At 44.4% G+C, this 13,331-nt stretch overlaps 1 protein-coding gene across 4 annotated transcripts in view; it reads left to right on the top strand.

Moving 5' to 3' along the window:
• Positions 1-13,331, top strand: part of LOC126356312 (uncharacterized) — a 769,127-nt gene that overhangs the window by 182,791 nt on the left and 573,005 nt on the right. Inside the window, exon 1 of one of the 4 annotated variants that reach the window (XM_050007274.1) lies at positions 3,833-3,907. The exons of the other annotated variants lie outside the window; for them this stretch is intronic. Coding sequence (XP_049863231.1) covers positions 3,889-3,907 — 19 coding nt within the window. The 5' untranslated portion in view covers positions 3,833-3,888. Of the gene's footprint in view, positions 1-3,832; positions 3,908-13,331 lie in introns of those variants that run through there. 4 annotated transcript variants of the gene reach the window in all.

The raw sequence follows: 13,331 nt of genomic DNA, 5'->3' as shown, positions 1-13,331 counted from the left end.
TTATGGCACAAACACACACACACCCATGCCCGAGAGAGGACTCGAACCTCCGCCGGGATCTGAAGACACTGAAAGCAGTTATCAAAGTGATCAAAGACCTTATTCGCGTACTTATACATTGTCCAGTCACACTTATAAGATCACCTATCAAAGATCTGAATAACTACCTTCTGCAGCTGAGACACGAGCGGGATGAGAGTCATTGATGTTCTGGAACGTACAGACGGGGATGTGGAGCCATAGTGTTTGTACTGCCGTGGCCAGGCTGCAGTAGGATTCTTGGTTGAGGACCCTTGGGGTGATGGCGGTGACACCACAGATTCCGACTGGATTTGATTCCGGGGAGTTTAGAGACCAGGGGAGTACGGTAAATTCGTCCTTGTGATTCTAGAACCACGCACGGACACTGCGAGCTATGTGACAAGTTGAATTGTTCTGCTGGTAGATGCCATCCTGCCGAGGAAAAACAAAATGCATGTAGGGGTGGAGATGGTTCTGAAGGTGGTTGTTGTCCACTGTGTGTTCCAGAATGATGAGATCACCTACAGAATGCCCCACAGATCACAACGCTTCCTCCTTGTTTGCATTCAGAGATTTCACGCCCTACTCGCTAACAGTCATCTGTCCGATGGAACATGAAACGTGATTCATCTCAAAAGGCCACCTGTCGCAACTCAGTGGACGTCGAGCTGAGGCACTGGCGTGCAAAATCCAGCCTTCGTCGCCAATGAACATCTACATCTACATGACTACTCTGCAATTCACATTTAAGGACTTGGCAGAGGGTTCATCGAACCACAATCATACCATCTCCCTACCATTCCACTCCTGAACAGCGCACGGGAAAAACAAACCCCTAAACCTTTCTGTTCGAGCTCTGATTTCTCTTATTTTATTTTGATGATCATTCCTACCTATGTAGGTTGGGCTCAACAAAATATTTTCGTATTCGGAAGAGAAAGTTGGTGACTGAAATTCCGTAAATAGATCTCGCCTCGACGAAAAACGTCTTTGCTTTAATGAGTTACATCCCAACTCGCGTGTCATATCTGCCACACTCTCTACCCTATTACGTGATAATACAAAACGAGCTGCCCTTTTTTGCACCCTTTCGATGTCCTCCGTCAATCCCACCTGGTAAGGATCCCACACCGCGCAGCAATATTCTAACAGAGGACGAACGAGTGTAGTGTAAGCTGTCTCTTTAGTGGACTTGTTGCATCTTCTAAGTGTCCTGCCAATGAAACGCAACCTTTGGCACGCCTTCCCCACAATATTATCTATGTGGTCTTTCCAACTGAAGTTGTTCGTAATTTTAACACCCAGGTACTTAGTTGAATTGACAGCCTTGAGAATTGTACTATTTATCGAGTAATCGAATTCCAACGGATTTCTTTTGGAACTCATGTGGATCACCTCACACTTTTCGTTATTTAGCGTCAACTGCCACCTGCCACACCATACAGCAATCTTTTCTAAATCGCTTTGCAACTGATACTGGTCTTTGGATGACCTTACTAGACGGTAAATTACAGCATCATCTGCGAACTACCTAAGAGAACTGCTCAGATTGTCACCCAGGTCATTTATATAGATCAGGAAAAGCAGAGGTCGCAGGATGCTTCCCTGGGGAACAGCTGATATCACTTTTACTCGATGATTTGCCATCTATTGCTACGAACTGCGACCTTCCTGACAGGAATCACGAATCCAAAACAACTGAGACGATACCCCGTAGGCCTTTAGCTTAAGGAACGGTGTCAAAAGCTTTCCGGAAATCCAGAAATACAGAATCAACCTGAGATCCCCTGTCGATAGCGGCCATTACTTCGTGCGAATAAGGAGGTAGCTGCGTTGCACAAGAAAACGATGTTTTCTGAAACCATGCAGATTACGTATCAATAGATCGTTCCTTTCGAGGTGATTCATAATGTTTGAATACAGTATATGTTCCAAAACCCTACTGCAAACCGACGTCAATGATATAGGTCTGTAGTTAGATGGATTACTCCTGCTACCCTTCTAAAACACTGGTGCGACCTGCGCAAAAAGTTTGTCACCCGCCTGGAGACATCACACGAATACCGAGTAACACTATCTCTAGCCTCGATAAGGGTCTCATTTCGGGAACAGAAAGTCCACAAGTTTCTTCAGCCATGTCGTATTCAGCTACAGCAACTCATTGCTGAATATTTTCCATCGAAGTACCAAAAATTGGGGACGCTTCACCCGAACCGAGGGAGGACTCGAACCTCCGACGGGTCAGCTGCACGAACCGTAAAAATACGCTTCAGAGGCCACGGCTACGCCGCGCGGCTCTGAAATGTTGATCGTCCACATTTCGCTACCGTAAAAAGCTACATAACAGACAAATACCTTCAGAAAAGACTTAATAACATTTAAATTTGTATTCGTTGTTAACAAATTTATCTTTTTCAGAAATTCGTTTCTTGCTGTTTTCAGTCTTCATTTTATATCCTCTCATATTAAGACATCGTCAGTTATTTTATTGACAAAAAATACAAAACTCATCGACTACGTATAGTGTCTCATTTCCCGATCTTATACCGTTTACAAAAAAATGGTTCAAATGGCTCTCAGCACTATGGGAGTTAACATCTGAGGTCATCAGTCCCTTAGACTTAAAACTACGTAAACCTAACCTAAGGACATCACAAACATCCATACCCGAGGCAGGATTCGAACGTGCGACCATAGCAGCCGCGTGGTTTCGGACTGGAGCGCCTAGAACCGCTCGCCCACAGCGACCGGCATTCCGTTGGAATCTGATGATTTAATTAGACTACAGTACGTTACCATTGTTTTACTTTTGGTGATTTTCATCTTACCAGAGCCGCGCGAGGTAGCCGCGCGGTTCGAGGCGTCTTGTCACGGCCCGCCCTGCTCTCCCCGCCGGAGGTTCGAGTCCTCCCTCGGACATGGGTGTGTGTGTTGTCCTTAGCGTAAATTAGTTTCAGTTCCATTAAGTAGTGCATAAGGTTAGGGACCGATGACCTCAGAAGTTTGGCCTCTTTTCCAAATTTTCCATCTTACGAGAATCTCTTTCCAAGACAACATCCATTCCGTTCAGGTGCTCTTGCAAGTCCTTTGTAGCCTATGAACGAATTACAGTGTCATCGGGAAACCATAAAGTTTTTATTTGTTCTCCCTGAACCTATACTACGTTTTCAATTTCTCTTTGGTTTCATTTACTACTTGCTCATTGTAAGGACAATAACGTCAGGGATAGGCTACTGCCGTGTCTCACACTCTTCACAACTTCTCTTTCATGTCTAGATTCATATGTCTGAGGATTCTGCTAATCATTGTCGTTACTTTCGAATCACATAAGATGTCTGCTGGTTTTTTCCTTGCATTAAAAGTTACGTTGTTTGTTAAGAATCATTTATAATATTGTCGATACTGGACCGACTTTGGACATGATTTTTGTTTACTTGAAGGCAAGAAACGTCGGATAAGATAAACAGTTATGTTTTTCGTGACTGGGCTGCAATTTTTCTGAGATCTTTCGTAGTTGACTCACCGCTTATTCACTTGTCGCACACCACTGTGCACATAATAACAGGAAGCTGATTCAGAGGTCGGACTGCTGATCGAACTTTCCCACATTTGCATTCGTGAAATTGATGTCCTTCACCGGACTGCCGTGTTAAGCTTGCCCTTGGCTTTTCTTTGTCCACTACATTGTTCTCGGCGCCATGACTGTCATCTGCGGATGTCTGTCTGCAGTTTATGCATACTGATTATGCAGTGTATGTGCACGCTTCCCTCTGTTCTCACTTAGGCGGAATTGATCACTTGTGTTGTCGTGCCCCGCGATACAACTACCGTACTGTGGTTCGTCGCTATTGAGACCGAGCTAAGCAGATGGCTGGCAAGGAATCGCGTAAGTACCGTACTTGTCTTAGAGGTGGTGAAAGGAAATACTATATTCGTCTGAGAACTATCGTTGAACTGTCTGAAGCTGACATCTGTACAGATATCATTGGTGATCTTGCGGCTCCCGAAGAATGAAGTTATAATGAAATGTAGACCTTTCGCTGCTTACAGGCGTTGATAAATATCAACGGAGACAGCTGAAAAATGTGTGCCCTGATCAGGAGTCGAATCCGCGATCTCCTGCTTACATGGCAGACGCCTCTATCGGACTTTTTTTCTGTTCGGTGTTGTTCGTTGCATTTGTTTGGTGCGGATGTTCCAGGACACCCGTTCAAGTTCAGTGCTGAGCTGTTGGCTCAGTTTTTTATTGCAGAGGGCAGCTAACCCTCTGACCAGACGATAGTGCGACTGCAGGGACTTATCTACACCTGTAAGCAGCGAAAGGTCTAGATTTCATTATAACCCAATCGTTGAACTGGTTCCACTCAATAATCATCGAGAGCGATATTTCTTTTTACTATTACATTGCTTATTCTCGGTATTCTGTTAGTGTAAATTATATCACACTGTTCATCAGGAAGCAATCAACTGATTGAATAGTCTAAATAAGTAGTCAGTCGTCAGTGAAAACAAGCAGAGGGTAGTTTCCATGGCATTGTGAACTCTCGTTAAAGTATGGAATAGTGCTTTCATCCTCTTACTGAACTGTAAGCGCACCGCGGTTCATTAATCTTACAGCGGCATGAAGGCGGCATGCGAAAAACGTCACATCGGTGTGAAGTGTACCACATGCTTGGATGTTTAAATTATTAACGTTTCAGCACAACCACAAATTAGCTAGGGGTGATGCCATTAATATTCTATTTATAAGAAGAGATTACACAGCGCGTTTATTGTTCAGACATCTCAGTTGATGTTGTTTACTTGGGTAATCCTCGTTTCACAATAATTCCCGTAAGCGTGACGTCATTTTGACATAACGCGGAATATCGACGACCGCATGATCGCCTATCGACTTTGTGACAGGGAAGACTATGCATGTTATTACTCCTCGATTAACTCGCAGCAATTTCAGCTGCGCTCTTAGGTTCCTCCCCAAACACTCGGTAGTCGCTACGTATTCGGAAATAAAAAGAGAATAATTTGTGAGAAGAAGAAATACGAATTTTATTGCAGCTCGTTTTAGTCGCGCTATTTAAAGCTGTACTTCGAGGTTCCCGCCTGACCACACACTCGGAGACGGCACAAGTACGGAAATAAAGAGCCAATTATTCGTGAGAAGGAAGAGTATGAATTTTATTGCTGCTTGTTTCGGTCGCAGCAGCTTAATCTGATCTTTTAGGTTCCTGCCTAACCACATGCTTGGAAATGGCTAAATATTTATTTCATCCTTCGTTCCCAGATCAGACTGAAAGTTAATAACATCTTGTATTGCAGAACATACTTGTACTATATTCATAAGAAAATAACAGAACGCGTTGACAGCGCTAACATGAAAAAAAATTAAATGTAACGGGACGCGAACCAACAATTTTCGACTCCAGAAACGACAACGGTGTTTATTACGCTAATGCATAACCATGGACGCGCGGGATTACCCGAGCGGTCTGAGGCACTGCACTCACGGACTGAGCGGCTGGTCCCGGCGGAGGTTCGAGTCCTCCCTCGGGCATGGGTGTGTGTGTTTGTCCTTAGGATAATTTGGGTTAGGTAGTGTGTAAGCTCAGGGACTAATGACCTTAGCAGTTGAGTCCCATACGATTTCGCACACATTTGAACATTTGAACTTAACCATATGATGTTTAATTCCGGTCTCAGTAATGATATTCTGTCTGGAAGGCTTGTATTGTTGATGCGTTATTAAGTGACATTTAATGATAATGGTGATGCGTTTATGATAAATTTTCAATTCTCCGTCACAATGAGACGGCATACCTCGAATTATAAAACAAATGTGTTTCATTCTTAATTGGTAAATTATTGACGACAATAACTCACTCCTAAGAGAGCATTTTATATGAAGGCATTAACCGTCGATAAATCATTACGTGGCATCTTATAAAAGCAATAATTATAATAAATCGTTCCAAGAATGACGTGCTTCTGTAAACCTCCGGAACGCGAGCATGAAATCTCGTGAGAGGCCCGTATCGAATGCTAACTAAAGTCGATAGCTAATCATGCGGTCGGCGATATTATGTATGACGTCAAAACGGCGTCACATTTGGGGAGAATTGTTGTGAAACGCGCGTTACCTCGTTTATTTTCATATCTGGATGAACACACATTGCTGACGAAAGACAGCCGTCCGAAATTACTTCGAAATAAATTCACTGTACGCTAACAAGTTGGCTTCAGCTGTGTTATACACAGATGTGCTCCCTATTGGTGAAATATGAAAATTTGTGCCGGACTGAGACTCGAACCTGGACTTCTCGCTAATCGCGAGCGGTCGGCTTAACCATTAGGCTATCAGTGCACGCCTCCCCGATCGACCCAAACTTCCATATACCACACTGTCTGCATATACATCTACTGCTCGCAATAAGCAGGGAATCCGATTTCGAGTGCCGATCCGGAATAAATTTTTGGTATGTCACCAATAGGTGGTGCACCTATACCTAATAGCTGAAGCCAAATTATTCGCAATCGTCGAATTTACTTCGATGTAATTTCGGGCGGCTGTCATTCGTCAACAGTGTTGGTCCAAACATGCAAGTATATACACTGACGAAAAAAACAGCAACACCAAGAGAAAGAGTTGTGAAACATAAACGACAGTTGGTAGGTGGGTTTCTACGCTCAAAGAAGATGTATACTACTGGCTATTAAAATTGATACACCAAGAAGAAATGCAGATAATAATCGGGTATTCATTGGACAAATATATTATACTAGAAGTGACACGTGATTACATTTTAACGCATTTTGGGTGCACAGATCCTGAGAAATCAGTACCCAGACCAACCACCTCTGGCCGTAATAACGGCATTGACACGCCTGGGCATTGAGTCAAACAGAGCTTGGATGGCGTGTACAGGTACAGCTGCCCTTGCAACTTCAACACGATACCACAGTTCATCAAGAGTAGTGACTGGCGTATTCTGATGAGCCAGTTGCTCGGCCACCATTGACCTGACATTTTCAATTGGTGAGAGATCTGGAGAATGTGCTGTATCCATAAACGCCCGTACAGGACCTGCTGCAGCATGCGGTCGAGCGTTATCCTGCTGAAATGTAGGGTTTCGCAGGGATCGAATGAAGAGTGGAGCCACGGGTCGTAACACATCTGAAATGCCACTGTTCAAAGTGCCATCAATGCGAACAAGAGATAACCGAGACGTGTAACGAATGGCACCCCATACCATCACGCCGGGTGATACGCCAGTATGGCGATGACGAATACACGCTTCCAATGTGCGTTCAGCGCGGTGTCGCCTAACACGGATGCGACCAACATGATGCTGTAAACAGAACCTTGACTCATCCGAAAAAATGACGTTTTGCCATTCGTGCCCCCAGGTTCGTCGTTGAGTACAGCATCGCAGGCGCTCCTGTCTTTGATGCCAGCGTCAAGGGTAACCGCAGCCATGGTCTCCGAGCTGATATTCCATGCTGCTGCAAACGTCGTCGAACTGTTCGTGCGGATGGTTGTTGTCTTGCAAACGTCCCCATCTGTTGACTCACGGATCGAGACGTGGCTGCACGATCCGTTACAGCCATGCAGAAACGATGCCTGTCATCTCGGCTGCTAGTGATACGAGGCCGTTGGGATCCAGCACGGCGTTCCGTATTACCCTCCTGAACCCACCGATTCCATATTCTGCTAGCAATCATTGGATCTCGACCAACGCGAGCAGCAATGTCGCGATACGATAAACCGCAATCGCGATAGGCTATAATCCGATCTCTAACGAAGTCGCAAACGTGGTGGTACGCAATTCTCCTCCTTACACGAGGCATCACAACAACGTTGCACCAGGCAACGCCGGTCAACTGCTGTTTGTGTATGAGAAATCCGTTGGAAACTTTCCTCATGTCAGTACGTATTAGGTGTCACCACTGGCGCCAACCTTGTGTGAATGCTCTGAAAAGCTAATCATTTGCATATGACAGTATCTTCTTCCTGTCGGTTAAATTTCGCGTCTGTAGCACGTCATCTTCTTGGTGAAGCAATTTTAATGGTCAGTAGTGTAATTTCAGTTTTCGCGCCAGTTACGTAAGAGTGGCGCTAGAAGCGCTACCGAGGATGCAAATCAGGTTTGCTTTAAACACACGCTGTACGGTCGGGAGCGTTAGCTACCTTTGAGCCTGGACATGGTGAGTTAACATTAGTTACGAATGCCTTTAAGGCGATGAAGACGCCACTATCAAGACGTCACTGAGATAGAACGAGATCGTTTAATAGGTGTATGAGAAACTGGATGTACCGTTTGCGATACTGCAGAAAGACTTGGCAGGATTGTAGCCACTGTAAACGATTACTGGCAGAGGTAGTCATGAGAATGTACGGTCGCAGGAAACTGGGCTCCGTACGGCCATATAGCACTGCGGAGAGGGGGTAGACCAGCGTGTTCGGCATTGTACTGCATCTGCAGCAGCAGTTCGAGCAGCAGTTAGCACCACAGTGACACAACTAACTGTTACAAATCGGTTACTTCAACAGCAGATCCGAGCCAGACGGCCAGTAGCGTGCATTCCACTGACTGAAAACGACCGCCATTTGTGACTTGACTGGGGTGAAGTGAGAGCTCATTGGAGGACGGAGTGGAGGTCTATTGCGTTACCTGATTAAAAGTGGTTCTGCCTCGGTGCAATTGATGGCCGTGTGTTGGGTAGAAGGCGGCCAGTGGAGGCCCTGAGCCAACCTGTCTGTGTGCTAGACACACTGGACTTACACCTGAAGTTACGGTCAGGAGTGTGATTTCGTACAACTGCAAAAGCAGTCTCGTGGTTATTCCATCCATTCTGACTGCAATTCTGTACGTCAATCTGATGATTGGACTGGTATGCCGCCATTCATGAACAGCACTCCAAGGGGCTTTCCAGCAGGATAACGCTAGTCCACATACCGCTGTTGTAACGCGACGTGCTGTACAGAGTGTCGTCATGTTGCCTTGGCCTGATTCATCACCTGATTTGTCTCCAATGAAGCACATATGGCACATCATCGAACGAAAACTCCAGCGTCATCCACAAACACCATTAACCGTCCAGTAATGACCGACGAGTGCAACAGGCATGGAAGTCCATAGCAGAAACGCACAAGTCAGTGCATTCACGTTTGCATGTTTGCATTCATAATTCTGGCGGCTACACGCGTTTTTAATGAACCAGCATTTCACATTTGCAATAGTTTATGTCGCGCTTACATTAACTAGTATTGTTGCATTGTTAATCACTTAAATATGTTACCTGGACAAATGTACTCCCGAAATTTAATTAGTCTACATTAATTATTTTTTGGTGTTGCGATTTTTTTTCTGTCAATTCATTACATGCCGAGGATGGCAAAAGACGATAACATCATATTTTTCGATTTCTCACAGTCTCATTCTGACTGGTGCGGGATACAGAGTATAGTTGTTAGCATTTAGTGATGAACGTAGGGTACTATGGTATTAGTCGAACACGATGTTGTTGCACGTGGAAGCAAGGCCGGGTCTGTCGGCTTTTCGTGAGTCAGCGCGGAATAGCAGTTGTCAGCACATGACTTGAAAGCATTGACAATGCGATGAGTTACTCTTCCACACCAGTGTATTTGTTTACAGCATCACCGCATTTTTCCGGCAACAGCCAAGTACAGTAATATCGTGGTTGAATAGTGTAAGGATGTAGACAGTGTGACATGTGGAAGCTTCGGTCGGTGCTGCAAACGTGCCCAGATTGTCTAATGGTCAGGGTTAACGCGACCGCTGGCAATACGTAAGAAAAACTCGAGTTCGAGCCTCGGTTCGGCACAAATTTAGATGTAGCACCAATAGGTAGGGCATCTATACCTAACACAACCGAACACCGTACCACACATGCGGCTTGAAGTGAAATTGCGCGCTTACGGAATATCGCCTCAGTTGCGTGAATGCACTCGTGATTTCCTGTCAGGGAAGCCATAGTTTCTAGTAATCGACGGAAAGCCGTCGAGTAAAACGGAAGTGGTTTCTGGCACTCCCCAAGGCACTTTCTTGTCCCTTATTTATGTAAATGATTTAGGAGACAATCTAAGCAGCCGTCATAGGTCGTTTGCGGATTATGCTGTTGTTTGTTGTTGTGGAAGTCTTCAGTCCAAAGACTGACTTCTACATCTACATGACTACTCTGCAATTCACATTTAAGTGCTTGGCAGAGGGTTCATCGAACCACAATCATACTATCTCTCTACTATTCCACTCCCGAACAGCGAGCGGGAAAAAGGAACACCTAAACCTTTCTGTTCGAGCTCTGATTTCTCTTATTTTATTTTGATGATCATTCCTACCTATGTAGGTTGGGCTCAACAAAATATTTTCGCATTCGGAAGAGATAATTGGTGACTGAAATTTCGTAAAAAGGTCTCGCCGCGACGAAAAACGTCTATGCTGTAATGACTTCCATCCCAACTCGTGTATCATATCTGCCACACTCTCTCCCCTATAACGCGATAATACAAAACGAGCTGCCCTTCTTTGCACCCTCTCGATGTCCTCCGTCAATCCCATCTGGTAAGGATCCCACACCGCGCAGCAATATTCTAACAGAGGACGAACAAGTGTAGTGTAAGCTGTCTCTTTAGTGGACTTGTTGCATCTTCTAAGTGTCCTGCCAATGAAACGCAACCTTTGGCTCGCCTTCCCGACAATATTATCTATGTGGTTCTTCCAACTGAAGTTGTTCGTAATTTTAACACCCAGGTACTTAGTTGAATTGACAGCCTTGAGAATTGTACTATTTATCGAGTAATCGAATTCCAACGGATTTCTTTTGGAACTCATGTGGATCATCTCACACTTTTCGTTATTTAGCGTCAACTGCCACCTGCCACACCATACAGCAATCTTTTCTAAATCGCTTTGCAGCTGATACTGGTGTTCGGATGACCTTACTAGACGGTAAATTACAGCATCATCTGCGAACAATCTAAGAGAACTGCTCAGATTGTCACCCAGGTCATTTATATAGATCAGGAACAGTAGAGGTCCCAGGACGCTTCCCTGGGGAACACCTGATATCACTTCAGTTTTACTCGATGATTTGCCGTCTATTACTACGAACTGCGACCTTCCTGACAGGAAATCACGAATCCAGTCGCACAACTGAGACGATACCCCATAGCTCCGCAGCTTGATTAGAAGTCGCTTGTGAGGAACCGTGTCAAAAGCTTTCCGGAAATCTAGAAATACGGAATCAACTTGAGATCCCCTGTCGATAGCGGCCATTACTTCGTGCGAATAAAGAGCTAGCTGCGTTGCACAAGAGCGATGTTTTCTGAAGCCATGCTGATTACGTGTCAATAGATCGTTCCCTTCGAGGTGATTCATAATGTTTGAATACAGTATATGCTCCAAAACCCTACTGCAAACCGACGTCAATGATATAGGTCTGTAGTTAAATGGATTACTCCTACTACCCTTCTTGAACACTGGTGCGACCTGCGCAATTTTCCAATCTGTAGGTACAGATCTATCGGTGAGCGAGCGGTTGTATATGAGTGCTAAGTAGGGAGCTATAGTGTCAGCGTAATCTGAAAGGAACCTAATCGATATACAATCTGGACCTGAAGACTTGCCCGTGTCAAGCGATTTGAGTTGCTTCGCAACCCCTAAGGTATCTACTTCTAAGAAACTCATGCTAGCAGATGTTCGTGTTTCAAATTCTGGAATATTCCATTCGTCTTCCCTGGTGAAGGAATTTCGGAAAACTGCGTTCAATAACTCCGCTTTAGCAGCTCTCCGTGCTACTCTATCCTGCGCAAGACTCTTTATCTCCCAGCAACTAATGCAAGCTACATCCTGCTGGTCTGGCTCTACGTTTTTCACCCCTCCCCCCCCCCCCCCCCCCCACGCTTCCCTTCAGTACTAAATTGGTGATTCCTTGATGCCTCGGAACATGTCGTACCAACCGATCCCTTCTTTTATTCAAGTTATGCCACAAACTCCACTTTTCCCCAATTCTGTTCAGTACCACCTCATTAGTAACTGTAGCATCACATTTCAAAAGCTTTTATTCGCTTCTATTCTAAACTATTTATCGTACATGTTTCACATCCATACATGGCTACATACCATACAAGTACTTTCAGAAAAGTCTTCCTGACACTTTTATCTCTACACTCTATGTTAGCAAATTTCTCTTCTTCAGAAATGCTTTCCTTGCCATCGCCAGTCTATATTTTATATCCTCTTTACTTCGACCATCATCAGTTATGTTTCTCCCCAAATAACAAAATCTACTACATGAAGTGTCTCATTTCCCAATCTAATTACCTCAGCATAACATGAGTTAATTCGACTACATTCCATTATCCTCGTTTTGCCTTTTGTTGATGTTCATCTGATATCCTCCTTTCAAGATACTGTCCATTCCGTTCGAGTGCTCTTCCATGTTCTTTGCTGTCTCTTGACAGTGTCATCGCGAAACCTCAGTGTTTTGATTTTTTCCTCTCTGGACTTTAATTCCCACTCCAAATTTTTCTTTTGTTTCATTCACTCCTTGCTCAATATGCAGATTGAATAACATCGGGGATAGGCTACAACTCTGTCTCACTCCCTTCTCAACCACTGCTTCCCTTTTGTGTCCCTCGAATCTTATAACTGCCATCTGGTTTCTGTACAATTTGTAAATAGTCTTTCGCTCTGTGTATTGCATCCATGTCACCTTTAGAATTTGAAAGAGAATATTCCAGTCAACATTGTCAAAAGCTTTCTCTAAGTCTACAGATGCTATAAACGTAGGTTTATCTTTCCTTAACCTGTCTTCTTTGAGAAGTCGCGTGTTCCTACATTTCTCCGAAATTCAAACTGATCTTCCCCGAGGTCGGCTCCTACCAGTTTTTCCAGTCTTCTGTGAAGGATTCGTGTTATTATTTTGCAGCCGTGACTTATTAAATTGATAGTTCAGTAATTTTCACACCTGTCAGAACCTTCTTTCTTTGGAACTGGAATTACTATATTCTTCTTGAAGTCTGCGGGTATTTCATCTGACTCGTACATTTTGCTCACCGGGTGAAAGAGTTATGTCACGACTGGATCTTCCAAGGCTACCAGTAGCCCTAACGGAATGTTGTCTACTTCCGGGACCTTGTTTTGACTTAGGTCTTTCAGTGGTTTGTCAAATTCTTCACGCGTATCATATCGTCCTTCTGATCTACGTTCTCGTCAATTTCCATAATACTGCCCTCAGGTACATTTCTCTCTATATACTCCTTCCAGCATTCTGCTTTCCCTTCTTTGGTTCGG

The sequence above is a fragment of the Schistocerca gregaria genome, chromosome 3 (assembly GCF_023897955.1).
Source record: "Schistocerca gregaria isolate iqSchGreg1 chromosome 3, iqSchGreg1.2, whole genome shotgun sequence".
Classification (NCBI taxonomy): Eukaryota; Metazoa; Arthropoda; class Insecta; order Orthoptera; family Acrididae; genus Schistocerca; species Schistocerca gregaria.
The sequence above is the reverse complement of the archived record's forward strand: the minus strand, read 5'-3'. Positions and strand labels throughout refer to the sequence as shown.